Here is a 27,523-nt window from a genome sequence, read left to right as displayed (position 1 = left end):
TTCTTGACCCCGGTTTGTTCCCCGACCCACTCTGCTACCTTCTTGTCTCTTAAGGCTACACCTATCATTTTCCTTTCTATCACTCGCTGCGTCATCCTCAATTTAAGCTGAACTCTCTTTCTAAAGTTCCCAGGTTTCTGCTCCGTAGGTAAGTATTGTGAAGATGCGGCCGTTATTTACCTTCCTCCTGATGGTTAGTGGCAGATTACCATTCATGATTTGAGAATGCTTGCCGAATGTGATCCACCCAATCCTTATTCCTTTAGTTATTTCACACTCATGACTGGGCTCCGCAGTCACTCCCTGTCCTAAGTAGACATATTTCATTACAACCTTTAGCATCTCTTCACCTATCACAAAGTGCTGTTTTCTGCTGAGGCTGTTGCGCATTACTTTGGTTTTGTTTATATTTATATTCAAACCAACTTTCTTGTTTTCCGTGTCCAGTTCTATAATCATGAGCTGTAATTGGTCTTCTGGGTTACTCATCAAGGCAATGTCATCAGTGAATCGCAGGTTACTAAGAGACTCTCTCTTAACGCCAATCCCTAGCTTTTCCCAATCTATGATTCTGAAAACATCCCGTGAACACACGTTGAATAGCATTCGAGAGATTGTACACGTCTCCCTGCCTTACACTCTTCTTTATTTGGATTCTGTCGCTTTCCTTAGGGAGAACAAAGGTGGCTGTGGATCCACGATAGATGTTTTCCTGTATTTTTACGTATTTTTACGTATAGGGTTCTTCGATGCTCTGATTCCGTAGTGCCTGCATCACAGCTGATATCTATATAGAGTCAAACGCCTTCTCGTAATCTATAACGGCTATGTATAGAGGGTTAGTTGCATTCCGCGCATTGTTCTATTACGTGATTGATAGTATGGATATGGTCTATTGTGGAGTAGCCTGTACGAAGTTCTGCTTGGTCCTTTGGTTGATGGAACTCTCATGTCCCCTTAATTCTATCAGCTGATATTTTTGTAGATAACTTGTAGAAAACGAACAGTGAGCTGATCAGCCTGTAATTTTTCAAGTCCTTGACCTCTCTTTTCTTATGAAATAATATGATGTTGGTGTTCTTCCAATATTCTGGTACCCTTCCTGCGAAGAGACACTTCGTGTGCTTTTTTTTGCCGCAACAAACATATTCTTGTCTTTTGCGTGGCGGATACGTGACGTACGCGTGCCACTCAGGTGCACCTCTGGTGGTTAGCGAGTGATCTTTGTTAAGTTTCCGTGGCACATGTCTGCCAGCATTGTGTATTTTTTCACATACGCAGAGATTTAATGCACTAGCTGTTTACAACTTTTCTGCAAAAAAGCTTTGTGATTGGGGTCTTGGATTTTTTTTATTGATCGTGACCGCCCTAAGACTCATTGCGCGCTCATGAATTATTCTATGACACTTGTTGCTTCACTCTTTCATATATTTACATTTATGTGTGAAGGAACTTTTGCAACGATGATCATTTACCATGAGACTGCCTTCGCAAAAAGCTCTTAGGATGCTATTGTTTTTTATAGTAAGCGTCAAGTAAACAACATAGCTAACATATCATTCGCAAAAGCGATCAGCCAACAGCAAAAGGTGCTTACAATTGTACATCAACCCGAGGTCGCCTCGTGAGCATGCAATGGGCGACACGCAGACTAGTTTTCATATCTGCTTATTATTCGCACATAAACCTATATGATATGCATGACTGCCATTTCTTTCGCATTGGCATGATGAATAGGAAAGGTTGGTTTATTATGGCCGGCTACTGCTCCTTTGTTAGAAAGCAAAATATGCAATAAATATTGTAGTATTATGGACACAAAATGACAGTCAGACATAAGATGTGCAATTGCGGTCTTATTTATACGAAGTGTGTTTTTTTTTTCTGTGAATGTAAAGCATACACGGAACATCTGAGCTTGGACATGTGAGCTTGCTATTCGAACTGGTGTTCGACTACTTGAGACAGCCGTCTTCTTTTTGTGGAGAAGTAATCGATTCGATTTCTAACAAAGGATTTCAGAGCACACACACTGGGACGTGATCAGTTGGCAGAGTGTGAATCGGAAATGCTGCCAGTGAATGCCATAGGAGTAGCACTGCTCCCCAGTAATGACGTCACATCCACCGCGTCTACTTTAACCAAATGATTGCGAGGTGCCACACACGAACAGGCACGACTCGCGACATATTCTTCCACGCGCTCGCAAACGTGTCTGGCTGACAGCAGCGCCCCCTTCGATGAGCGAAAATGGGAGGCGGCAGGATTTATCGCCCGCGTTCGGAATGCGTGGGCGCCTTGGGAGATTCCGGCCGTTGGGACGCTAATTCAATTTGCGCAGAACGCGTTCGCAGTGCCGTTCTGCGGGGGCTGGAACACCATAGCGCGAGAGATACCGCGCAGCGCAGGCGCTAGCCGCACGCGAAAACCAAAAAAAAAAAAAAACGCGCACATATGTATGCCGCAGGAAAGCGCGGCATTGGGTGGTTCTCCTTCTTTTACATCTTCCCACGCTTCATTTTCCTGTCCTTTTCTCTTTAAATCTGCGTCATCACTCTCGCTTGACGTGACGCGAGTTGCGCCGGCTCTTTCGACACCTATATAGGCAGATGCGTGCTCCTTCTTAACGGGTTTCAGTTTACTTCTTTGTTTCCGTTGGCACGTCAACTCTACGGTAAGATTGCCTGTAAGAGCAGGCAGGCAAATGAAAAGCCAACGATGTCGGCAAGTAAGAAAGACCAAACAGGAGATACATGGACGTCAACCAACCTAGAAAAATGTTATACCCCACAATGGCAAAGGCAGAATGGAACTTGAATGTTAGAGGTGGACAAATGCATGGCAGCCTTCTGTAATGAAGATGTACTTCAGTAGGTTCAGTAAGGAACACGCTCTCGCTCGTTCATTGGAACCTGCGTTTCCCTTGCGTAATGAAAACATGGAGCCGAGAAATCCCGAGAAGCTGTGCGAACACTCGCCGTCTTATCCATCTCGTGTGACGAGAGACTTGTGCAGTAGTTACCTAACATTCATATTTATTGCCTGCATCCGTTTTCCTGGAAAACGCGGTTGTCCGCTGGCGCATGCTCATACGTAAGTTTTTCGTTCTTGCTTTCCCCGCCACGAGGCAGTCTTGTCGCATTGAAGAACAAAAAGGAATTTCACTAAACTGCCTTTCCTAACCTGCTTTACCAGCGCGTCTCGTAACCACAATTTTTCCCTCGCAAAAAAAGCGTGACATTGGCAATGTTCCACCTGCAGTCTGAATGAAAGCATCGTAGGTCTGAATGTTCCGTTGTCCCGGTATACAGCTTAACTGCATTCAAGGGTGAGACGGCCGAGACTAAATTGGGAGCAGTTTTTGGAGCAGCAAAGTTTGAATTTTGGAGCAGAAGAATCTTGCTTGGGAACAGTTAGCGGCATTAAATGTGTCGTCCGGGAGCTTGAAAACACAAATTTTTAGTAAAGTGGGGGCAGCAGTGCATATTACAATTGGTTTATAATACACATTACACTGAAACAGATTTGGAAGGAAATTTTTAAAGAAACTATCGCCAGGAATGGACTGCACTACCTTTTTAAATATTACGTGATCTATCTGGACTTCGTAACAAACACGTCAAATAATATTTAATAAAAAAGGTTTGATTGAAAACTATGTTTGCGGAAACATTTAAAAAAGAAAACGCACCACACTCGCAAAAAATAATTCATAAATTGTTACTGAACAAGAATCTATATTACGTAACGGTGGTACTTTGCTTATAGAAAAGCCTGACGTGATAGCGTGAAGAGATTTTAACAGACAACAAAAGTGCGCTGAAACACCGATCGATCTATAAAAGTGCACCAAAACACCAATCGAGCTAAGCTTAAAGGCTGGTGTACACCGGCGACTAGCAGCGCGTTGAGAGTTTATAGATTACAAAACGGAGCAGGGGCAAACCATAAAAACAATGCCACGTGACCGCCCATGCGTGATGGGTGACGAATAAAGCACCGAGGTGCCAGTTCATGTCGTTTAAAATGGTTTGAGCGTGCGTTCTGTCACACGGCTTCGCAAATAACCAAGTGTCTCTCTCTACCTGCAGACACCGATACGTGTATTTGACGTGCGATGGCTTTTTTTAAATGCAAAATGCAACGAGAGCTCATTTGTCTAAATGAGTTATAAGTAGCTGATGGGCGTGAATCTAGATTGGGCTGCACGCGTTCTATCGCTGATGGAGTCCATTTTGAGAACCCGTGTGCACGCGCCACAGCATCTACGAGACGCGTCGCATGCAGTGAAATGACGCCACGTTTGCAGTTACCCGCTCGCGGCCAACGCGCACGCGTGGGTGACCGCACGCAGCAGCATCGACATGAAAACTGCAGCGACCGGAGGAACGTGCTACTAAGAACCCCGCTATGCTCGCTACTCGACTCTGTGGCTTTCACAAGGTGACAGTGGCACCAGAACACACAGCCTAGAAGCAGCACGCTCGATGCACGGTAGCACATTTTTACGGGGTCACGTATGTCTACAACAGTTTACAGGAGATTATGGCGACAACTTGGGAGCTTTCGTCACCAGAAAAAAACAAATACACGATTGGGCGTGTCTCATTAGTGAACTCAACCTTTTAGGGGCGAAGCTTTCTATAGCAACACTTGTTCGTCCCTCGCAACTGTTGTAGTTTGTAACTGGTATAACATTTTGACCTCTAAGGTGGTGCCGGTGAGAAATTTTTTGTGTGCGTTGTTGAACAACAAAAAATAATGCTCAATGTACATGCCAATGTCTGCTAATGGGGAATCAGAGACAGGAGCATTCGGCTTTTAGTTAAAGCGCACGCTGCGATCTCTATTAGCAGCCATCGGCATGTACATTGAGCACTATCTATCAAGAAAGGGTTGCCACGTTATACCCGCTGGGTGTAACCTCCTTGGTTTTAGAAAGGTTTAGCGAGCATTGAGCCGCAGTGCCATGAATACAATGAACTAGTATATACCATGAATGAACTCGGGGTGGATAAAGGTGGGAAGTAGATACGAAGTGCAAGCCATAAGAAAGTAAAAGCCGAATTCTCCTGTCTCTCATTTCCCATTAGCATGTACATTGAGCACTATCTGACAGGAAAAGGTTGCTACATTATATTCGCTGGGCGTAACCTCCTTTGTTTTAGGAATGTTTTGCGAGCGTTGGGCCGCGGTGCCATGAATACAGTTAACTTGTATATACCATGAACTCGAGGTGGTTAAAGGTGGGAAGTGGACGCGAAGCGCAAACCGTAAGAAAGTGTGCGTGTGCCACCTCTCGTTTAGTTTTTGGAATGTCCGCTGGATGGCTGTGCTTCTATACGGTGAATATATGATGAAAAGAAGCGAGATGGTGGTACTTAGAGTGTTGAATATATGGACGAACGGACACACAGACAGATGCATGAATGGACGCATGAACGGACGCAGGGGCGGATGCATGGACGAACGTAGGGACGGACGCATGAACAGACGCACGCACTGACGGGCGGATTGACGCATGGACGGACGGAAGCAAGAAAGAATGGACGGATGAATGCTTCGCCCCACTTTGCATCATTCACTCCGTGGATATGCTGCCAATTTTTTTCCCACTGAAGCTGAAGTTGGCATCCAAATTCTACATGTCGAGGCAGTTTTGGAGCAGTTTGGCACAATTTTCGCAATTTTTATGCTTTTGAAGCAGCTTGGTGCAAGAAAGTGGAAATGTATACCAAAAATTTGAAATATGCGCAGCTTTCTCAGCCTGTTAACTAAGTAACGCATAACGATATATCGCAAAGCGGTTACCCAAATTGGTACTATATAGCGAGGCGAAAATAGCGATACACACAGGATCACAGCCAGCACTCTAACAGAATGTGCTCATGTAGTGAATCAGACACCTATAGCGTGGTTACATTCGCGCAACTCTATTCGTGATTCAAGTTATCTGCATTTAACTGCTCTAGTCTGAATAAAAGTGGCAGTGCAGGCGAGTTAGCTTACGTGCATGGGGAAAGTGACATTCCCCATTTTTTCGTTAGGTGTGCTTGCGCACTTCAGAGTTTTTTCATTGCGCATTTTCAGAAGGCCCACCTCCATTCGGTTCGGTTCTTCGTGGGTCGTCATGGAGAGCACCCAGGCTATTTATGTGTTCAATATGTGCTTGATCGGTGGGTTCGGCATACTATACAATGCTTGTATTTGATTGTGAAAAGGGAATTACAGTGAGTTATTGATTAATTGATTGTAACGAGCAGTAAGTTTGACCATTCGCGACAGCACGTAACACGCATTAGGCCTTGCACATGTATTTTCGCGGGCGCCCTGTCCGTGCGCTGGCCGAGTATAGTAGACAAGCTGCGTCAAGGAGCGGAACCCCTTTGCGTGCAACTCAGCGGAACGCTGCAACCACTTATTCATCGAGGCGGGTGATGTCAATCTCACAAGCAAGCGCCGTCGAACTGGGTAACGCTAAGCAGCTCATTCGGAGCAGTAGAAGCACACTTACCAGCCTTGTGACCCGTCGGAAGCGAATGGATGGCCACGCATAAAAATAGCGGCGCCAGCACTAGGAGGCTGCTGAAGCCAACCTTCATGGCGGTGAACCCTGCGAGAAAACAACAAGTTGATCAGTTCTGTTTTCCTCCAGTAAGTCGGAAGGCTTAGATGCCTCATCAAACGCGAAAAGTGCCCGCAGGTGGTGTCAACTAGGGAGCCTTCATGTGCGCGCGTCTCCGTGCTTTGGGGTGGTGACAACTTCGATCATGGTTGCTTACAACTGGCTGAAACGGCCGCCATACTTGGCAGGCCGCCATATTGGTTCTGAGCGGTCGCTCATTTACATTGAAGGCAGCATGGGTTTCAACAAGAAGGGGGTAGTTTATAGATAGCGAGTTTTGAAGGCTGAATGTACGTATTGTGCAGTTAGCCACGGTTTCGTAGAAGAGGAAAGACACGTTCGTGACTCGAGTTTGTATACACCTTTTCACAGGAAGGAAAAAAACACCGCCATGATAAGCTGTGTGCGGGAGTACAAAGGCTAAGGGCGCAGCGTTGTCAGTGCATTTTCGAGGGGACGCGCCAATTTGCACAGCCCAAGGAGGGCTGTGGCGGCGCCCAGGGAGGCGTTTATGAAAAGGTGAATAAAGTACTGTTAAAACAGTTCGTTTCTCCCACCTGGTAGACCTAACGCATTGGCGGAGTGAGGATATTTAGGGAGCTTATATTTGCGTGGGGGAGGACCTCGATGTCACTGTGAACGGACTTCAATGTCCATGCGGCATTCCTGGAGCAAGTTCACCTTAGCACTGCAGAAACCTGCAGTACAAGGCTCGAAACCATGATGTTTATATGGTGGTACCCATAACGACAGAGAATGTAGATCAAACAACTGGGTAGCTCGCGATGTTCTCTGTAAACCGCATAACTCCACTAGCCTGTTTCTCATACCCGAAATATTGCTTTTGTCCGTAATATAATTTCCTGCAGCAAGTCCAGTTCCTGCAAACGAATCTCTACAATGAACTGCTTAAAACCTTAAAAGCAGTAAGCATTTCCCAAAAATAGTAGGGCCCTTAATCATATTACACTAACCCTCCACCTACCCCCCCCCCCCCCCAAGCCTGTATATTAGTCTTGAATAAAGGCACAGGGGAGCAACAAGGGACGAACGAAGTTTTTCCAGGTCAGATTTTATTGAAAACAGAATCCAAACAGCATCTGGCCTTAATTTCTTCAAACTGTCCTGCCTTCTTTGCTGGAAGCTTGTGTCCACACAGTGGGCCTACAATAAAGCAATAAGGCGAGAAGTCATACACTGCGCCGACCATATGAGGAGTCCACACACACTTTCTCTACAAGCACTAAATAAAAACCGAGTTCACGATATCAAATCATCTTTGTGGCTGGTTATGAAACAAAAGGACGACAAAAATAACGATTCAGCACCAATCTCCCATACGGAAAATTTGAGTTGTCAGCCAACAGCCGACTTTCTTAGTGCACATATACTCCGCCGTTAAGGACCGACAGACATACAGAAGGGCGGACTGACATGAACAGTAAAGCTGTAGCATTCTATATTATTAAAGCGAAATTCTTTTTGCTATTGTTGAGCGAGTGTGATGCCGCGTGTCATTGAATGGAAGAACGAATACCCCATGCCAAGTCACACAAAATTTAGTTCTGTTTCAACTGTGCAAGACTACAAGAGTCTACAGGGAACGTGTTCTTCGGCTCGTATGTCTACCTCTCCGAATGCCCTTCCTCAGCGACCAAAGTGAAAGTGCAGGAACGCGAAAATCTGCCAGCAAAGGAAGATACGAACGTGAGCGTCTGTTGGTGGTTTACGGGCCCGGCGTTTCCCGTGACGAAGGCGGTGACGGCTTCGGAAACCGATGAAACGCTGATAGCGAATGCATGCAGGACAACACGTTCGACTAGTCGTATCATTCGATTGGTGAACCACGCTTCGACTACGAGAATAAACAAACATACTCAAATTTATCAGCTTTCTCTTGCATAACCCGGCGTAGTTGAACGAAGCCTGATTCATTTTTCGCTGTGCAAGTTGTCGTGTTTACTTTGCTCAAACCACCTTTCATCACATGAAAAATCAATAATTTCACGAAATATGCAGCGGTATACTCAATCCACTCGCAATACAACGGGTACTCACCTCAAAAACACGGGGAGAAGTAGTCGGCTACAAGCAATCTCGTTTCACTTGTGTTATCCAGCGTTTCCGTCGCCTAGAGCAAGTCGGGAGGTGTGACAGTCTCCAGCTGGCTTTGCATTGCGGCGCGCAGTACCCTGGAATTTACACTTCAAAGTTATTGTAAATGCGCTTAGCGCGAGGATAGTGTCGTAGCGGAAGCTACGTCTACGATATAGTCAAACGCAGCTCATACTGCAACTTGCACACCCGCGCCAACATTCAGCTAGTGCAGTGCGGCGGAGCAGGAACGCCTGGCCGCAAGAACCAACATGGCGCTTGTCGCCATGGAAAACGGGGCTGGCAACAGTGTGTTTTAACGGGCGGCGGCAAGTGGTGGGTCAAAGGCTGACACCACCCTGAAACGCGGAGACGCGCGCACATGAAGGCTCCCTAGTGTCAACAAGACTGCTTTGAAATATCATAGTCATGTGACAAAGTCATTGTATCAAATCGTCAACACCTCACATGTCATCAAACTTTATGACATAATCATGCCGTCTCGTTATGTAGCTTCCCATGCTAAACCGAGGGAAGTGCAGAGAACTTGATTTCTCGCAGATCCTGGGGGCAGTGCAAAAACTACGTCAGCTGCAGAAAGCAATCGATTCAGTGACTGAGAAGAAAACAAGATGGGGTTTGCCTTCGAGTCATATAGGCGAATGCATAAAAGAGACCCTGTGAGTTCTCCATTTTGCATGCCGCAGTGTTCCGTGAATCCGCAGAGAGCAGTTTACAGGCAAGACGCGTGCAAAGAGAAACAAATGCGCAATACTAGAAGATCACCGCACGTTTAACGAAAACGCGCGCCAACTAACAATGCTGCCCATGCGGTCCTTTGCCAGCGCCGCAGCATAGGTCAACAAACGGCCCCGCCGCGGTTGCGCAGATTTGGTGGTGGTGGTAGTGGTTAGAAGATGAGAAAAGGCACCTAATTTCTGCAACCCGGTCGGGAGCACGGCGCAGTGCCTCAGATTTCCTCGTAGGGTCATACCCCCTATAAGCGATAGTGCCAGCAGCCATTCTTTTTTTTTTTTTTTTTTCATGCGAACGTACTGACGACAGTCCGTCACCAGAAAGTGGAGAACTCTTCAGTGTCACTGTACCAACCCGGTTTCCAAACGACGAAGATTAAAGACGGCCGCGCAGCCATACACAAGAGCCGTGGGAAGGATAACGAATTGCACGCATTCCAGCGTCGCGAACATGCTTCATAGGTATGCCTAGCCTTCTTTTTTCTTTCTTACTTTTTCCCGAACGTCGTCGTGTTCTCCGCCCCCCCCCCCCACCCCCCCAAAAAACGAAACAACTGGAAGGTAAGACAGATCGTACTAAAAAAAAAATAATTCCTTTACATCTACAAGAATGCGTGGAATGCATATTTATATTCACAACAGCAGTATGAGTGTTACAACTAACCACACGGAAGCGACCAGCAAGTGAACAAAAACAAGCCGAGAGACAAAAAAAAAAAAATACGGACGAGAACGACTACCAGATGGGTGGCCCAGTTTTTTTTTTTTTTTTTTTTTTTTTCAGCGCCAAGCAGTTGCGGGGTGCGCCTTCGCCGTCTCGCTCCAATTTTCGCGTAAGTTAGCCTTTCTTCGCCGCACTGCAGACGCACAGGCGCTTGCTGCTGCACCGGGAGAGTGAGAGTGGCGTTCGGGGCGTCTGTGTTTTCGTTTAGGTTAGTGCTGGCCGAGCCGTGATGGTTGGGGAAACACGTCGACGGTCCCCGGGCCCAGGGTTCGGGCGGCCGATGCCCGGGGTCCTTCGCGGAGGAAAGCAGGTCGTTGCCCCTTACTCCACGACACGTGAGGGGGGGAAGGCACCTGCTGTGCCGACGGTGACCGATACCGCCGCTTCGCGTTTGATGGGCTTCGCCGGTCCTGCCCTTCCCTCACCGTCGCCCCTTTTCACGCCTCTGCTGCAACCTGACCCAAATCCCGACCACCAACATCCTCTTCCGCGTCCTGAACAGTGGCTTGCAGTCCTTTTATTACTGCTCGCTTGTCTCCGTTCATTGGCGTGGTTGGTTAGGCGCGCTTGAGCCTCCTCTCCCTGCCTTCCGTCGCCCATAATTGTTTTCTCTACTTCCTGTGCCTCTGATAGCACAGTCACATCTAGATCCCTTTTTTTTACCGCTGCCCCCCCCCCTCCTCTTTCTCTTTCTGTCGTGCTTGAGGGCACTCTCCGTCTATGGTCATCGACTCTTTAGTTAGACATCGCAAATGCACTCTGACTCGCTCTTCACTTTCGGTCCTCCCCCTCTGGCTCCTCCTTGCTTTCCTGCTCTGGACGCTATGCTCCTGCCACACTCTTTTATCGAACCTAATATTTGTTTTTCCTTCGTCACTTCATGCGTTGTGCGCATTGAATATATCTCTTATTTTCTCTTCCTACTAGGCTTCATTAGATTCCTCGAGTCGCATGGCCGGTCGTTCTCTTATCTCCTTGTATGAAGTTATCTTTATTACTCCTCTCCCACTCACTTGTCCTTTTTCCTTGTTTCTCCCTACGTGCGTTCGTGTGAAAGAGAGAAAGAGTCAGTACAACAGATGTTGCCAATTTACTGCAGATATATATTTTATAAACAGTGTGACGTAGTTATATCCAAAGAGACAGAAAGACAAAATGTGACGCTGTGTTGTGTTTTCATTCATGCATCACGATGCCAGCCGCATACGCATGAGAACATGACGCGCCCACTCAAGCCGCTGCGCAGCACTGCATGCATTCTTGCTGCCTACCGACAAGCCCTAATCGCTATCCTGATCGTCAGCACATTTCTCCACTTTTCGCTGGAACCGCAAGTTCAAAAACAGTCTTTTAGGCACTGATATATGGCCCTGCTCGTTGCAGCCTTGGCATTTGGCGTATAACTGCCCTTTGCGACGGTCACAAGTACCGTATTCACGCATATGCAAACTGGCAGCCTCGACGAAAACAAAATATTAATTTGCCGGATCACCACAAGATGACCTGTAGTATTGCTATCAGTGGTTACCCTGAATAACGTGCGGGAAAGCAATGGCGATGGTGTCACGGTGATATTAAACAGAGCAGCAACCGGGCTGCTCAGGGCACAAAAAAGCAAATTACAAACGAGATGATAAACATTACCGTTGTCGGGCAACGGTATGGGCCACCGGGGACGCTCGTTCCAGTGAACATTTTTTTTTATTCTTCATTCAGTTTAAGTGAGATAATCGGCAAGCGGGTTAGGGGGAGACAGAAGGTTAGATGGGCAGATGAGATTAAGAAGTTTGCGGGTATAAATTGGCAGCAGCAAGCACAGTACCGGGTTAACTGGCGGAACATGGGAGAGGCCTTTGTCCTGCTGTGGACGTAGTCAGGCTGATGATGACGATGATGAATCGGCAAGCATTCAATAGAAAGAAAGAGGAGATAAGAGATAAAAAGGGTTTCGCCAGACGCAAGTTAGATTTACTACCCTACAGAAGGGGAAGATTTTACCCTATTAGAACAAAGAAAAGGCATCATACTCTGACCTCCAGGGCTTGGCAAGTCTGACCTCTCCGCCGTTTTCTCTCTCTCTCTCTCTCTCTCTCTATCTCTCTCTCTCTCTCTCTCTCTCTCTCTATATATATATATATATATATATATATATATATATATATATATATATATATATATATATATATATATATATATATATATATATATACCGAAGAAGTTTTTTCAATGGGCCAAACGTACTTGGGTATTTTTATTTCCAACGGTTTCGACCGGTGGACCAGTCTTCGTCAGGGTTTTCGATTAAACTTATTCACAAACCAACAAACGATATATATATATATATATTAGTTTTAAAATGCTCTCTGTCTTCGTCACAATCTGCGAAAACGCTAGCTTCTGTAGAAAAAAAAGCAAAAAGCGAGAGATTTCAACACGTCTATTCGCAATCTCATAGGCTGTAAGTGAGCGCTTGCACTGCAAATGTAAATTGCGAAATGTGAGGAAATCAAGGCTCATGGTTCTGAAAAGGGGAGGCGAAGGCAGGAGAATTAAAAAACGTCCACTTGCATGGTAGTGTGGTAATAGAGTGTTGACGAATTAGCTCGAGATTTCTTTATTTTAGCGCGGAGGTAATGTAAGTGCAAAACGCAGTAATATTGCTAAAAAAAGGACAATGAAATAAATATCGCGAAATGTCACTGGCTGAACAATCTTATGAGAAACATTTGCAAGAGAAAAAGTGTAATAATCTGGAGGCCATAAAGGTCGCGCAATTAAGACTCGTTAGAGCGCAACATCGCTTGCTTGGTGAGGGTCTTGATGCCTAAATATAACGCGTCTTGTTGACAGTATACAAAAACTGCGTTCAATATCTGAAAACCTTCCATCGCGCTTTCCTTGATCGCAGTATACTTAAAGTAGATGTGCTTATAATAAACAAGATAACTTCAATATGGTGAAATGTGGCTTAACTTGGGTGGCAGGTGCTTTTTAAACTTAGGTTGGGCACTGCTTCGTGTACGAACGCCTTTTGTAAGGGCGCCTGAAGGGATGGTTTATTATTTTACTATGGCTACAGTCATTTTTAAGAGTCACACTCATTTCACACACTGAAATTCTCGTTGACAAATGATTTCGCACAGCGAATCAGTCAATAGGACCATAAATGGACTATCGCCTATGCACATGCGTCATTTCATCAATCGGAAACCATTTTGATAACTATACCGCAAAACACATTTCCAAGCACGAACCACAATGCCATGAAAAAGTGCATCTCTAATAAGCCTCTTGCCTCTTTCTTGGTGACTCGAGCTATTTTGGACGATTCTGCAAAATGTTTTCGTTCGCAATTGCTCATCGCTGTTTGTCTCCGATACTGATGAGCCCAGCAATGGGTGTAACTCTTTTCAAGAAGAGTATATACTTGAGGCCTATATATAGTTAAGGTTTCTCAAAGTGAGTACGAACTATAAAGCCCACAGAGCTCTCGATGCAGGACAAGTGGTTCTAAGTCTTCCAAGCATTGCAGAGTAGCGCTCAGTCTTCCCATGCTGAGCGGCTTAATCGATGATAAAATAATATGCACCAGACACATGTTATCTAATTATACGCTATGTTGGTAAGTTAACTGGGAGCTCTGCTAGCTGATACTAATGAGCAATAATGATTGCGAAGGTGTCTTATATTCTTTGTCAATGCGATCCGGGGCCACAGTATAATTAACTTCAATCCATTCGTATTTCCTACTCCACATGCACACAACGCTTTTCATCTTTATAATCGCATATCCGAAGCTGCAAAGCATGACAAGCGCATCTCGCCCCTTTTTCAAAACTAGACTTTGAGACGGTATTAGGACAACACCTGCAATATCAACAGTTTGGCAACACGCCCTGCAGCCAGGTGACTAATGCGCAGCCTCTGTCAGCGTGCTCACGTCGCAAGCCGCGGCTTATGCTGTTGCTAACGTTGTGCGCTTTTCGTACACCTTACAGTCTATACTGCATTTGTTTCTTCCGTGTAACTGAGCACCTCTTAATTCTCAACACTAGTGCTAGCAGCGCAATATGCGAATGAACGCACTGTCACGAAACTTTCGCAAAATGCAAAAAACGGCGAGGCATACGGTTGTGCGAAGATTCACGATAGCGGGCAGCGAATCGAATACAGCACGTTGGCAGTGCGTTTGATATACAATATGTTTTTGATCTCAGAGTAAAAGAAAAGAAACGTATTTTCGGGATCTGAAAGAGGTTTCCGTACACCACACGCCCTTTTTCATCAGTGCGTGCTACAGAATTTTTTCCATCTCTCAGCTGGTACGATTCAATATGGCAGTAGAATACGCCGCCATTCTTATTCGTACCGTATGTTGAATAATCATCGTGCTGCCATTCAAATGGTGGAGTAAAAGTTGTTAAGCGAAACATGGTTTACAGTCGAGCATAACGTGTGCCTTGCTTATTATTTTATTTTGTTAGAATACCAAGCCTCCCCAAAATGGGCTGGGAGTTAATAATGCAAGCCTCATGCATGCAAATTGAAAAATCTGGAACACAGCCCAGATGACGGGTAGAGATTACGCACACTTTTCAATGCAATTTGTCTCTTTTTATTTGTCACACCGAGTGATACAATTCCAGATATGCAGCGCGTTTTTGTGTGCACAATAAATTCGATAGTTACGTAGCAGCGGAAAAAAGAGATGAGTTGAACGTGGCTTTATTACGTGGTTTGGTTTCACAGCAGATTTGTTAAGAGCTCAGGCTTCAAGCAATCTCCTTTGCTTTAAGGCTACTAAAAATCTTATAACTCTGTGAAAGTCTGGAGAACACCTTATCAAGAGGCCGACTGAAATAAAATTTGTGGTTTCTTTATATGAAAACAACAACGCAAATATATGCATTCTCAATCAAGTCCCACGCGAAATGCAAACTAAAAGCGGGAAACTAGACCTCATTCATCATTTCCGCTGTCTAACTACAACGCTATCCGGGGCCCAAGTAATGTTGAGCAGGAAAGCAATAGCTTTCCAGAACTCGGCCGAGCCTATGGACTTAATTGTGTGTGCCCTATAAGTAGCAGGGAATATAGGTGAAAGTGAAATAGTATAAAACAGAAGTATAAATACGAGCATGCATTTAGAAAATTATGAAGAGGCGCAATGCTCTCTTTTCTTGCTCATTGTGAGTACTTATAAATATTAACGTAGAAAAATGGTAAAAAAAATCACAGCATATCTACGCAGTGAATGATGTTGAGTGGGGCGAAGCGCTGGAGAATTTCATCGCTAAACCCTAAACCATCCATGAATATCGCCCACTGCATCATCAAAAACGTGACAAACAGTGTATATATTTATACAAGAATTTTTTATATGCCTAAGTGGTAGCTATACGTCGCTTCCGTTCTGCCTTCGTTATAACGGCTTCATGGTCGGTGAAGTGCTGAATCGGTGATGAGGCATAGTGGGATGTTTGCAAGGACGAAGTAGCGGGCTGTTTGCAAAGGTGGAACTATAGACGGTCACGTACAAACAAGGGATGGACAGTGGGAAAATCTATGGTTCTGAACGCGCACCTTAATACAAGTACATGACCATCTTGCATTTCTTATTGGCTACTTCTCAACACTATTTGCTTCAGATTTGGGTTCACGTTAAAGAACCCCAGGTGGTCGAAATTTCCGGAGCCCTCCACTACGGCGTCTCTCATAATCATATGGTGGTTTTGGGACGTTAAACCCCACATATCAATCAAATCAATCAACACTATTTGCTTTATGGTCGGGGAAGGGGTGGATCGGTGATGGGGCGTAGTGGGATGTTTGCAAGAAAGTAGTGGGCAGTTGGCAAAGGTGGAACTATAGGCGGTCACGCACATACATACATACATACATACATACATACATACATACATACATACATACATACATACATACATACATACATACATACATACATACATACATACATACATACATACATACATACATACATACATACATACATACATACATACATACATACATACATACATACATACATACATACATACATACATACATACATACATACAAGAGATGAACAGACCCACGCTTTTAGGAGCTTTGCCCCTAAAGAACAAAGAAAGGAGCAACTAAGGCAATGATGGGGGTCGCTAATAGTGAAAAATAAAAGAAACAATATTTAAAATGCGCTGCCCGATGACTGTTGGAACCGAGGGTTGACCAGGATTTTGCTGCTGCTATCTGTTGTTGAGTTTTTGGGACACTGCCGTTACCAGCACCGGGGACTCACGCCGAGCATGAAGAGACTGATGAAGGAAACTGTACAGAGGTTTTATTTCGCATTATATGCAAGCGAGCATTTGCCCACCTCAGCGTGATGCGTTTCATTGGCTACGATGAAACCAGTCATTCCGTTAAGGATGGTGAAATAAGTTGGGCGGTGGTTTTTAAACCAGAGGCATCTTCTTGCATTTGTTTGGCGTTTCGCTCAGTGCAGATGCGCACCGATGCGATAAAAGTGTCAGAAACTTTTCGTGATGATATTTTTTAGAGGCACAGGGTGTTTAAATTTATTTGCAGCGTTTATTCCCGTCACTATGTCTGTTTCAGTAAAATCAGCACGGTGGCCTCTGAGATCAGTACCGGCTGAGCGTTTTACAACATCGCGACTGCAGCTGAACCTGAGGCCACCTGTTAATCATCATGGTCAGCCTGTACATGCTAGTGCGCTCTTCAGCCGGTGCACGTCTTCTTTGTTGTCGTCATCCGCTTGCACCCGAGTACGTGCGGCCCGCTAATTAGCTATTTGGCTGGGCGGTATACTTGTCTAGTTAGGCCGTGACATGCTGTGACCAAGCCAATTACGCCAAGTCGTGGTACGACCGAGGTAGTTACACCACATGTTAAAAATTCCCTTTTTTAAGGAATCCATGTAAAGCTACGACCAAGCTAACTAAATCATGCTAGTGGATGAGCTAACTAAAGTATGCTAATTGAAACGTTGTTAATCATCGGTACGAAAAGTAAAATTATGGTAATTAGTCCTTACTGATACGATGCCGATTAGTATTCTGCTAATCGGAATTGCGTTTAATAGCTCCATACTGATCATGGCCTTGCTAGTTGCGCCAGAGATAACTGCCTTTTAATTGAAACCTCATCAATGAAGACAGAACAGCTCAGTGTAACGGCCGTTAAGCCTCAATCAATTAGTAAAATCAAAATTAAGACAGAGTTAATGCGGTGTTACTTCGAAGCCAACCACGCACATGAGTAGACGACCAGCTTGAAAAGCTGCACTAAGGCAAGTTATCACTAGCTTATCTATGGCTCCAACCTTGCACAAATAGTGTACATTCACCAAATTATTTCATATGAAATGAAGCTGCCACTTAGTGTTCACTGCATCAAACGCTTGAGAGTCACACCGTTACCATCACAATCACGAGTTGAACTCGGGCCTTCTCATAATCAACGAGTTTGTATCAGAGTTCACGCATCAATCAGTTTGATTGACAGACGCCCGCGGCGAAGATCGGGTACGCCTACCACGTTTGCTCTTGCCGAGGAGCAGTACTCTCATCGTGCGGCACGATTAATCTATCTGCTTTATCACGCAGATTATGCACACACGCACGCAAAAATAAAAGTGATATCACACGCCCCTCCGCGGTGGTCTAGTGGCTAAGGTGGCTAAGGCTGCTGAACCACAGGTTGCGGTATCGCATCGCAGCTGCGGCGGCTGCATTTTCGATGGAAGCGAAAACGCTGTAGGCCCGTGTGCTCAGATTTGGGCGTATGGTAAGCAACCCCAGGTGGTCGAAATTTCCGGAGCCCTTCACTACGGCGTCTCTCATAATAATCATATGGTGGTTTTGGGACGTTATATCTCAGATATCAATAAATCAAAAGTGAGGTCACCATGTGGCTATGGTGTCTCGCATTCAATTTCACCGCGCTCATGACGTATCCAGTCACAGCTGCGTTGCCGCCATGATGCGAGCGTCCCTGGTGACCACCTGTCCTTGTATTTATCTGCAATATTTGATGGAAACGAAACGAATGTCCCGAAAGTGTGCACCTTTGCTGCCTTCGAGAGTGGAAATGTTCATGCAGGTGGAACGAAATAACCTGTCTGAAAGACAAACGCCCACGCTTGTGGGATGCGCGTGCTGAGTTGGCAAAGAAAATAACGCGACCATCACGTTGACTTCGCTGCACTGGTTAATTGTTGAGTGAGTCGTTGCGCTGACTTGTTCGCTCACGGTGATTTTTTGATAACTGCTGCAAATGTCCCACCTGCCTTTCCAATGACACACGCATTTCTGTAGCCATTTTTGTGAACGGGGCTATCATGCGCTCCACGCTTTATTTGCGCTGTGGCTGCCGCAGAGCGATCTCGGAGAAAACTCGATAGTCTGCCCGAGAAGCTTGGGCCCAATCCTGTATTGCGCCCATGGAGTAGTTGTGTATCAGCTGGAAGTAGCAATATGTGTTTCGTCTTCTTGTTCCCATCTTGCTGTACCACGTAGGTTAGACTCAGCCTCTGACCCACTCAGTAAGAGCCTTGATAAGAAAGGAGAGTACGGTTACATTAGGTGCTCCAGAGTTGCCCGGAATGCATGGGCAGGCAGCCTACACTTTCGCGTCGGCACGAATGCTCTGATTGCAGGAGCTTACGAAGAGGATAAGGAGAAAGGAAGTTAAACCAGACGAGTGCGTGGTTTGCTACCCTACACTGGGAAAGAAGGGATTAAGAGTTTAACAGAGGAAGGAGAAGGAACTGTCAGGATATTTTGTGTCGAATCGGTGACAGTCATTGAGATGGACGCAGTACGAAATCGTAATAATAGAAAGACGTTCTTAAAGAACTTGCACGAAAGATCGACGTAGCCCAAAGAAAGCTTACCACGCTCACACATAAAAGACCTTGCTGCTTGTAACACATTTATTAGAAGATATTATCAACTGCTGGCTTGAGTAAAGCAATGTGGTGAGGCAACGTATTTAGCCGAATGATCAAGTCGTTACCCACACTGTCATTCAGATTCTGTAGCTGTGATACGAACTGAAAGTTCATCGGAGAATGAAAACAGAGGTCAACATGAACAACCTAAGAGAACATGTTACGGAGCTAGTTGGTGGTACTTACTTACTTAAAAAATTGTAGCACTACATTTGCCGAGGACTAGAAGATAAGTCAGCGCCCGCCCTGTCATGTACTTATCTTCCTGTCCTCGTGAAACGCGAAAGAGCTTTCAGAGAATCGGTGTCACAAGAGAAGTGCAGAGTGCATGACGCAGTCTGTAATTGAGAGGAGACTGAAGGGCGACGATGGTGTTTCAAACGCCATTGAGTATTGTTGAAACAGCGCGTCAGACTACATTACTTGCCATGTGCAGTTGTCTTGAGAAGAAAGCAGGGTACAAAAGAAAAATAGAGGAGATGATCAAATCACCACCTCTCGATAGTTGCTGTCCGCACTGTTCCTCGAATTCCCGTTCCAAACCACTGGACGATCCGGTTCGTGTTGTACATGTGAAGATTAAATTTCCCTCTTCATGACTACGAACGTGATAGTAAGTTCATCTAAAGGTTATGCGAGAAAGAATGGAATCGAAACACAATAGCGGCACTGGCAGCTCTTCTCCCCAGCTGATAAAACAGTAATTTTCTTAGCCGAACGAGTTGTATGACGAGCTGCACTGAGGGCACCGTGGACCAGAGAGCTACGTAATGAAATATAAACAACACCGCCGGCTAACGCAGTGACTGATGAGAAAGAGAGCAAGCAACGGTGGAGATATCTTCAAGTATGTTTACACGTTGTTCCGAGAGCTTTAGCGGCCCCTGCTATGGGGCCACAGGGTTTGCTACAAACTCAGCGTCTTTTCTTTAATTTAAGTTGCCGTCCTTGTGCACGGCGGCTAGCGGCAGTTAAAAGATCAACATAGTGCTTCACTTTAGGGAGGAGTTTTCCGCTGACCCTCACCCCATTGCTTGCGTAATCTTGCGAAGGACAATTAAACTTTGAAGTCGGATATCTCAGAGCACAGGCGTGCTGGAAAAAATATTCCAACTGAAACTCCATGCGAACACCACTGCTTACATATTTTTTTCAATATAAACATGCCGACTTACTGAAGCCAGTAAAAAATACTTTAATAATTGTTACTTAATTGGGCTGCTGACAGCAATAATTATCATCTAACGTTCTGTACCTCTTGGCTACTTAAATTATTTTCACAAATGGTTCTCGCGTGCTTTCGAGCACCTAATTTAAAAAAAGTCATAAAGCTTACCTTTGAACACCCGGTACTATGGGTGGCCTGTCTGTCGTGCGTCCTCATTAAAAGGCCGCGGAATCGCTACCGGGTAAAATTCGGAACAAGCTGAGCTTAGCCTTGATACATGGCTTCACCTGATTGAGTGCGATATCATAGTGAACGGGAACGAGCTGTCGAAAGAAATTCTAATCATTCAGACGAAAATTTCCGGTGACGGGGCCATGACATTGCCATCTAAGACATAGGCGGCTAATAAGATATGTATTGCGTCTGTGCTCTTACTATTAACGCGATATCGGGCAGCCACTGATTCTTCGTGTGAAGAAATGCGTTTATTAGACGAAGGGAGGAGGAAGAGGAAGGAAGGCAAACCAGACGAGTGTCCCGTTTGCTCTCTCACGCCGAGAAAAAAATATTAGGGCTTAAAAAAAGGAAGAAGTGGAAAGAATGGGGTATAACAAAACACGCGATCCTAAACTTGCGCCCTCCTTGAACCCTGCCTCGTTATTTCTTTGGCGGAAGTAGCGACATCATTCGCTTCTATTTTGAAAGAACCGACTAGCCCAACAACGTGCGCTTCTTGCTTAAACTAGACTACTGCGTTCGATAGTAGCGGAAGCAGAATATCAGGTGTATTACGTCTCATCATTGGGTCATGGTGCCTAGTGAAGGCTTGCAAGCGCTGGACGTAGAACACCCAGTACCTGTTGTACCCACTCAGCGTGTGCATACTTCGGTTTTCCGACGAACATTCCAAGTGTGTCTTTTCTAACAGTGACTTAAAAATTATTAGGATTGATTTGCCATCATCTGGTAACTTGTCGATCGGATACTCAGGGTTCACTTTTGTCGAAATGCACTGTGAATTCTCATGTCGCTGTGACTTCGGCGACGCAGGCCAAGCTGCGTCAGTTGTGTCCATGGTGTTCTGGTTTGTACCGACCCTCACTGATCCGTGTGGCGGCTGCAAGCAATACCGAATGTCCTTGTCTCCGGCTGCTTGAATATAGATGCTATAACAGTTAGATGTGCTATAACAGTTAGATGTACTGCTGTTTGTATGTTACTTCTCAAGTTGAATGATCGGTTAACTCTAACGCGAAGAAGTAGCCAGCACCATGTCAAAAACATTTTTGCCAGGTGAACATGACTAAATTGTTTTAGATTCGCTTCGGTATCTCACTTTCAATAAATAACCAGGGTGAATCACTTGAAAAGATGATTGATAAAGCAATACGACCAAGCAATACTGTTGCACCCATCGTGGCAACAAGCAGCTTCCGGAGTTCAACATCGCTCTTCCCTGAATATTTTACTTTTGCATGTGTGTATATGTACTCCCCCATACAAGCGCACATTTTAGGCAGCTAAGTTAAAAATCACACGCACAGTGAATTATCAACATTTAAACATGTACAACAGCGCGCAAGAAAAGCATGGGGAGCGGGGGGGGGGGGGGGGGGACACAGTTCGGTCTGAGTTGTTAGCGCAGAGGCCCGTTCCAATGTTTCACCGTCAGTATTATTCTTCGCGCTTCTGTGTGAATTGTGCGCTGCCAACTAAATCATTAGTGAGTCCTCTTGCGCATGCACGAATGTAAGTGATAAATAAATGAACCCCCCCCCCGCTCTCACCTGCCTCCCCGACCTAAATGTCTGATTACGCTCCCGGATTGCGCCTATTCTTTCAGCTCTGAGAAAATACTCGACTAAGTACATCAGCCGCCTTGCTTAAATGATTCGTCAGCATTCTACTCAACTCTCTTTCCCTTTCAATCTTTCCTTTCTTCCCTTCTCCCATTCTGCTTCGTGGAGGATGCAAAGTTTTTAATATGGTCTCGTAATATTTTCAATATGGCATTTCAAAAAGAAAATAAAGAAAAATTATTCGTTGCACAAAGTACCGCTTTGCACCTTTTTGTAGACGCTCACTGGAATCTAAACGCGAAGATAACGGGGCTTCAAAATTCTGTAATTCCAGATACAAAAAACGCCATTTTTTAGTAGCTTTTTAAAACTCATTTCATTCCTTGACGCCGGAAATTGAGCTGCTATCTCTGATTTTCTTCCACTGCGATGCTTAGGAAGTGCTGCGCCGGCTTCATAACTGCTCAAGGCTATCACGCCATTTTTTTTTTTTTTGCGGAATATAGCTCGCTCCACGAATTTTCCACATAGAGAGAAAAATAAATAAAAGGAAGAGACAGGGAGGTTAGCCTAGAAGAACTGATTTGCTACACTGTACAGGGGTGGGGAAAGGAGGGTCAAAAAGAGAATAGAGATAGAGACATATAAAATAAGTTAGGAAAAAATTTACATAATCACACAAGCAGGGCGTTCCAATCACAGTCGCTTTGAGAGGCCGGATGAACGCAAAAAGCGCAGGAGGGCCCTCAAGGCTTGCTTCTGCGACATGAAGTCCTGTAGGTAGCGCAGGATTATTTCTTACGAAAGGGTCTGGTTGCTCAGTTCCTCACGTGCGTTGCAGAATGACTGTCTCTGCGAGACAGTACTGTGTGCATTCGCACAGAATATGCTAAGTTGTTTCGTCTTTGCCGCAATGGTCACATGCTGCACTGTCGACCATTTCTATGCGGAACACGTACGCATTGGTAAATGCGACGCCCAACCATAACCTGCACAGCATAGTAACGTCTCACCGGCCAAGTTCTGGAGGAATTTGAAGACTGAGCGTTGGGTTTAAGTTACATAATCGTGCATCGGTGGAATGTGACACGTTCCATTGCGACGTGGTGCGCTTGCGAGCTATCATGTGGAGTTTCCGTGCAGCGTAAGTTCTAGAAAGCGGAAACGATAATTGATTGCTTTCAGTATAGCCAGAATGGGCAGCTAGATCGTCCCGTTCGTTGCCAATTATTCCAAACTGACTGGGATTTCCGCACCAAAGTGCCTATCGCAACACGCTGGCTTGATTGCAGTAAAAACGGGCCTGAGTTGGAACTTTTTAGTGTAACGTGGCAGCATTCTCAGTACCGTGATTTTTTGTATTTAAGTCCGCATAAAACAATAACACAATGGAGCAGATAAAAGATATAGTGATGGATATAGTGATGAAGTAAGAAGGCTTTCTTAATCTGTTATGCCTCACATCAAAGCTGCATCAAAAGATTCATTTTTTATGTTTTAACTTTTTTCGTCTCTTAATGCGGCTGCAATTTTTTTTATTTCCTTTCGTAGGAAGCTTGAAAAGAAGAAATAATCACATATTTTATACAAAGTAGAGAAGATTATAGGGAAACTAGATTTATGTTACGTTGAGCATCACGTATTCTTCATGCCAATTTTTTTAGAACGATACCTGTCTCTCCCATGCCCCATTTTAGTTTCATCTGGTTTGCGAAAACTTTATTCTCTATTGTAGTCACTGAACGATTTCGCTCCTCCAAATACCTATGTACAGATGGACCACTTTGTATCATTACACTCCAGGCAATCGAGATCTATACTAACTAGATCTTCAGGAGGAGCAAAATGACTTTTCATGGTGAAAGCGCAGAGAAAGAAGATAGTGGGCTAATGGGACCAACGAGGACTCATGTGGAATAATGTGGAAAACCAACTATAGTTCCCACACCTTGAAAAAAGAAAGCTGCTGAGAGGTGGATTTCTGGAAAATAATACGTGTCGTGAAATGTCCTTCCTTGAAATCTTTTTCGAGATTAGCATACTTCTCTCTGTTTTCTCTTCCTAGTTACTGCGCAGTTTGCTGTGTCCCTGCCTTCTTACCGCGCGCCCCTCCTAGTGGTCTTGTGGCTAAGGTACCCGGCAGCTGACCCGCAGGTTGTGGGATCGAATACCGGCTGCGGCGCCTACATTTTCGATGGAGGCGTAAATGCTGTAAGCCCGTGTGCTCAGATTTGGGTGCACGTTAAAGAACCCCAGGTGGTCGAAATTTCCGGAGTCCTTCATTACAGCGTCTTTCGTAATCATATGGTGGTTTTGGGACGTTAAACCTCGCATATCAATCAAATCACCATTATTACCGCACAAATTTGGCCTATTACGAATACAAACAAAGTGTTTACCCTAACGTGCCATAACAGTATTTCCTGTCAGATATCACGGAATAGTTTCTATACAGCAGCGGCTTAATATTTTCGAAACACAATGAAATGGCGAATTCTTACTGAACTTTGTGTTTTGAAATGAATGTTTGACAACTTATAAGATGCATAACTCCCTCCCCTCTCCTGCTGTATCGCATCCTAATGGCGATGCAGGTAGCTACTAAGTAAAAAATAACTAAATAAAACAAATGCCACATGAACTTCCTCGTCAGGGAAGAGGTAGCAGCATTGTCGCTGCTGAAAGCTAAACATTATTACCTGTTTTATCAGTGGCGATGTATTCGTATAATTGGCAGCTGTAAAGATACGGCCGCAGGAGTCGGTCGCTATCTGTGGTAAGAATTTCAGTTTTATATTTGAATCTGCAAAATATTCAAATAATAAACTGAATTTATAATAGCTCGTAGTAGTAAATAAAGCACCCGTTATCAATTATATGTCTAAGCTCGGGCTATGAACCGCAATTAAAAAAAAAGTTGAGCTTAAACTCAGCCACGCAAGACTTGTAACTTTAAATTAAATGATTCTGAAGGCTTATATCAGGGTTTCTAGGCGTTGATGCAGGTTCTTTCTAGGTCATAGCTAAAGGACGCTATAGGTTGCTTCTACGCTGACTTTCAGCGCAGGGGGATTCGAGTTGAAGCACAAAGAGTCACTGACGCGACCCGGATCGCCGAACTACAGTGACCGAACCTCGCGCTGAAACGCGTTGCTTGCGCTTCTCATAGATTTAGGGGCACGTCGTCATTGGCAAAGGCCTTCCATCGCTTCAGGGTCTTCTCGCAGTTGCCGTTGCCTTTCCCACTCTCTTGTAGTACGTCATCGGGGGTTCACTGTCGTCTCATTGCCGTTCATGCAGCTAACTGTTGCCATCTTCATTTTTAGCAATCAGTGGTGGGACTGACCCCGTCTCTCTGCCCACTTGTCACGATGGAAGCTTCCTCAAAGGCCGTGACACAATCCGGTTTCCTGACAGGTCACAGATATTACGGCTAGCCTTCACAGCCTCGCTGTAGTGAAAAAAAAAAACAGCAGAAGGCCTAAATAACTGCACTTGTATAAAGTTCAAATAATGTTTCACTCAAAAGAGAAGAGACATTGGCAGACACAATAGCCGATGTTGTGTGTGCTCTGTTCGTTATGATGCCTGCCGGAAGGTAGTCGGATCAAATCGCAGCCGTGCCAGCCGCGTTTTTTGTGGAGGCCGAAATGCCAGAGTCACATTAAACAAAACCAGGAGACCTCATCTATTGCGCCTCTCATAATTATAACGTGCTTTGGGGACTTTAACACTATTTATGATGTATAAATAGATAACAGTGCCACTTCGCACTGTTATCTTTCGTTCTTTTATTTGTTCTTTCTATTAGCAACATAATGGTACGAGTCACGACGCACAACTTTACGATGAAGAATGATTAGAGAAAAACAAGAGATAAAAGTAATTCTGTCCACGTAAAACAAAGGAATGCATTCCAAGGCAACTGAATCTTAAGAAATCCGCCGCGATGCCTAGATCTGAAAGAAAAACTATGACATAGTCATTCTTTAATTAATTTGGTTTGTCCACGTGCAAAACGCAGAATATATCTGCAGTTGTGTATGCTACAATTGTCAAATTTTAGCTGTTGTCATGCAGCTACACATTCTCCCATATGCCCGAAACACCTGGACAAATAAACACGACAGTGATGGCGCCTTTGGGCTGTGTTTTTTTTTTATCCCGGATAATTGTTTGAAGCCAATAATATCCACGTAAACGTAACAACAGTGCACTCTGAGCCCTACAGAAAAAAGAAATGAGGGACTCATAGGCTTCACTTCGAAAAATTCGATGCTCTAGCGATATCTTGTCCCTAGTGCGTACTGAGATCACAAAGACTTGTATATGTGAATGTTTCGCATCCGGCTGCATTCCGTTAAATGGGTAGAATGCTTTAAACCACGGGCAGTTGTGCACGTAAAATCTTTTAGAACTTGCTATGTACCAACTACGTGGCCTTGACGAAAAGGGCGCAGTAACGTGTGTGCCTGTTGTAGTGGATGGCGCGCTTTAAACCATAAATTTATGATAATCGCATATCCTGACGCCCAATAGCAATGCACGGCTGTACCACGCATTATTACTACAATATTACATGTAGCATTGATAAGCATCTATACAGAACGCTTGTCTTTGTACAGCATGCAAGTTATTTTCACTGTTTTTACAAGCAGACGCGTGGCTATGTGGTAGTACACTTGCTTGCCAAGCGAACGACCCTGGTTCGATTTTCATCGAGTTCCAAAATTCACTGTTATTTACTTTATTTGCATCTCTGTCAAGTTTTCGGTCACACACAGATGATAATTTTTCTCTCACAACCAATCATGACGGCCCCAAAGGTTCTGCAAAACAAGCTGTTTGCCGCTATCACGTTAATACATTGCCTCCTTTTGTGTTACGAATCTACACGGTTACTGCTGCCACTTCTGAAGCCACCCCGAAATGCTGAAACCAAGCAATTTAACTTCACATTCTAAGTGGAGCTGTGGCAGTCAATAATGTCATTTACTCGCTTCATGGCGCCCGCCGCAAGAACGGTGCTATAAATTACTTTTACGAAGCTGCTTTCTCGGAGAATGAGTTTCGCTGAAAGTTCTCTGTTATAGCTGAAACGGAAATGTTTTAGGGGTGAAGCTTCTTATGTCATGGGTCGACATCGCGATGTATGTAGTAGCAGAAGTAGTAGTAGTAGTAGTCGTCTTCGTAGAAGTAGTAGGTAGCCTCCTCTCGTTTATTCCTTGGAATGTCCACGGGATGACGATACTTCTATATGATGAATATATGATGAAAAGATGCGAGATGGCACTACTCGGAGTGCTCACTAGATGGACGGACGGATGGATGGACAAACGCACGGACAGACGCAAGGACAGATAGACGGACGGATGGATAGA

At 44.8% G+C, this 27,523-nt stretch overlaps 1 protein-coding gene across 2 annotated transcripts in view; it reads right to left on the bottom strand.

The window, feature by feature from the left end:
• Window positions 1-27,523, bottom strand: part of LOC119171631 (uncharacterized) — a 116,940-nt gene that overhangs the window by 70,370 nt on the left and 19,047 nt on the right. For both annotated transcript variants that reach the window (XM_075892129.1, XM_075892130.1), the window contains exon 2: window positions 6,515-6,613. In XM_075892129.1, the coding sequence (XP_075748244.1) occupies window positions 6,515-6,602 (88 nt within the window). In that variant the 5' untranslated portion in view covers window positions 6,603-6,613. The remainder of the gene's footprint in view (window positions 1-6,514; window positions 6,614-27,523) is intronic.

Source organism: Rhipicephalus microplus, chromosome 4 (genome assembly GCF_043290135.1).
Source record: "Rhipicephalus microplus isolate Deutch F79 chromosome 4, USDA_Rmic, whole genome shotgun sequence".
In the NCBI taxonomy this organism is placed as follows: Eukaryota; Metazoa; Arthropoda; class Arachnida; order Ixodida; family Ixodidae; genus Rhipicephalus; species Rhipicephalus microplus.
The sequence above is the reverse complement of the archived record's forward strand: the minus strand, read 5'-3'. Positions and strand labels throughout refer to the sequence as shown.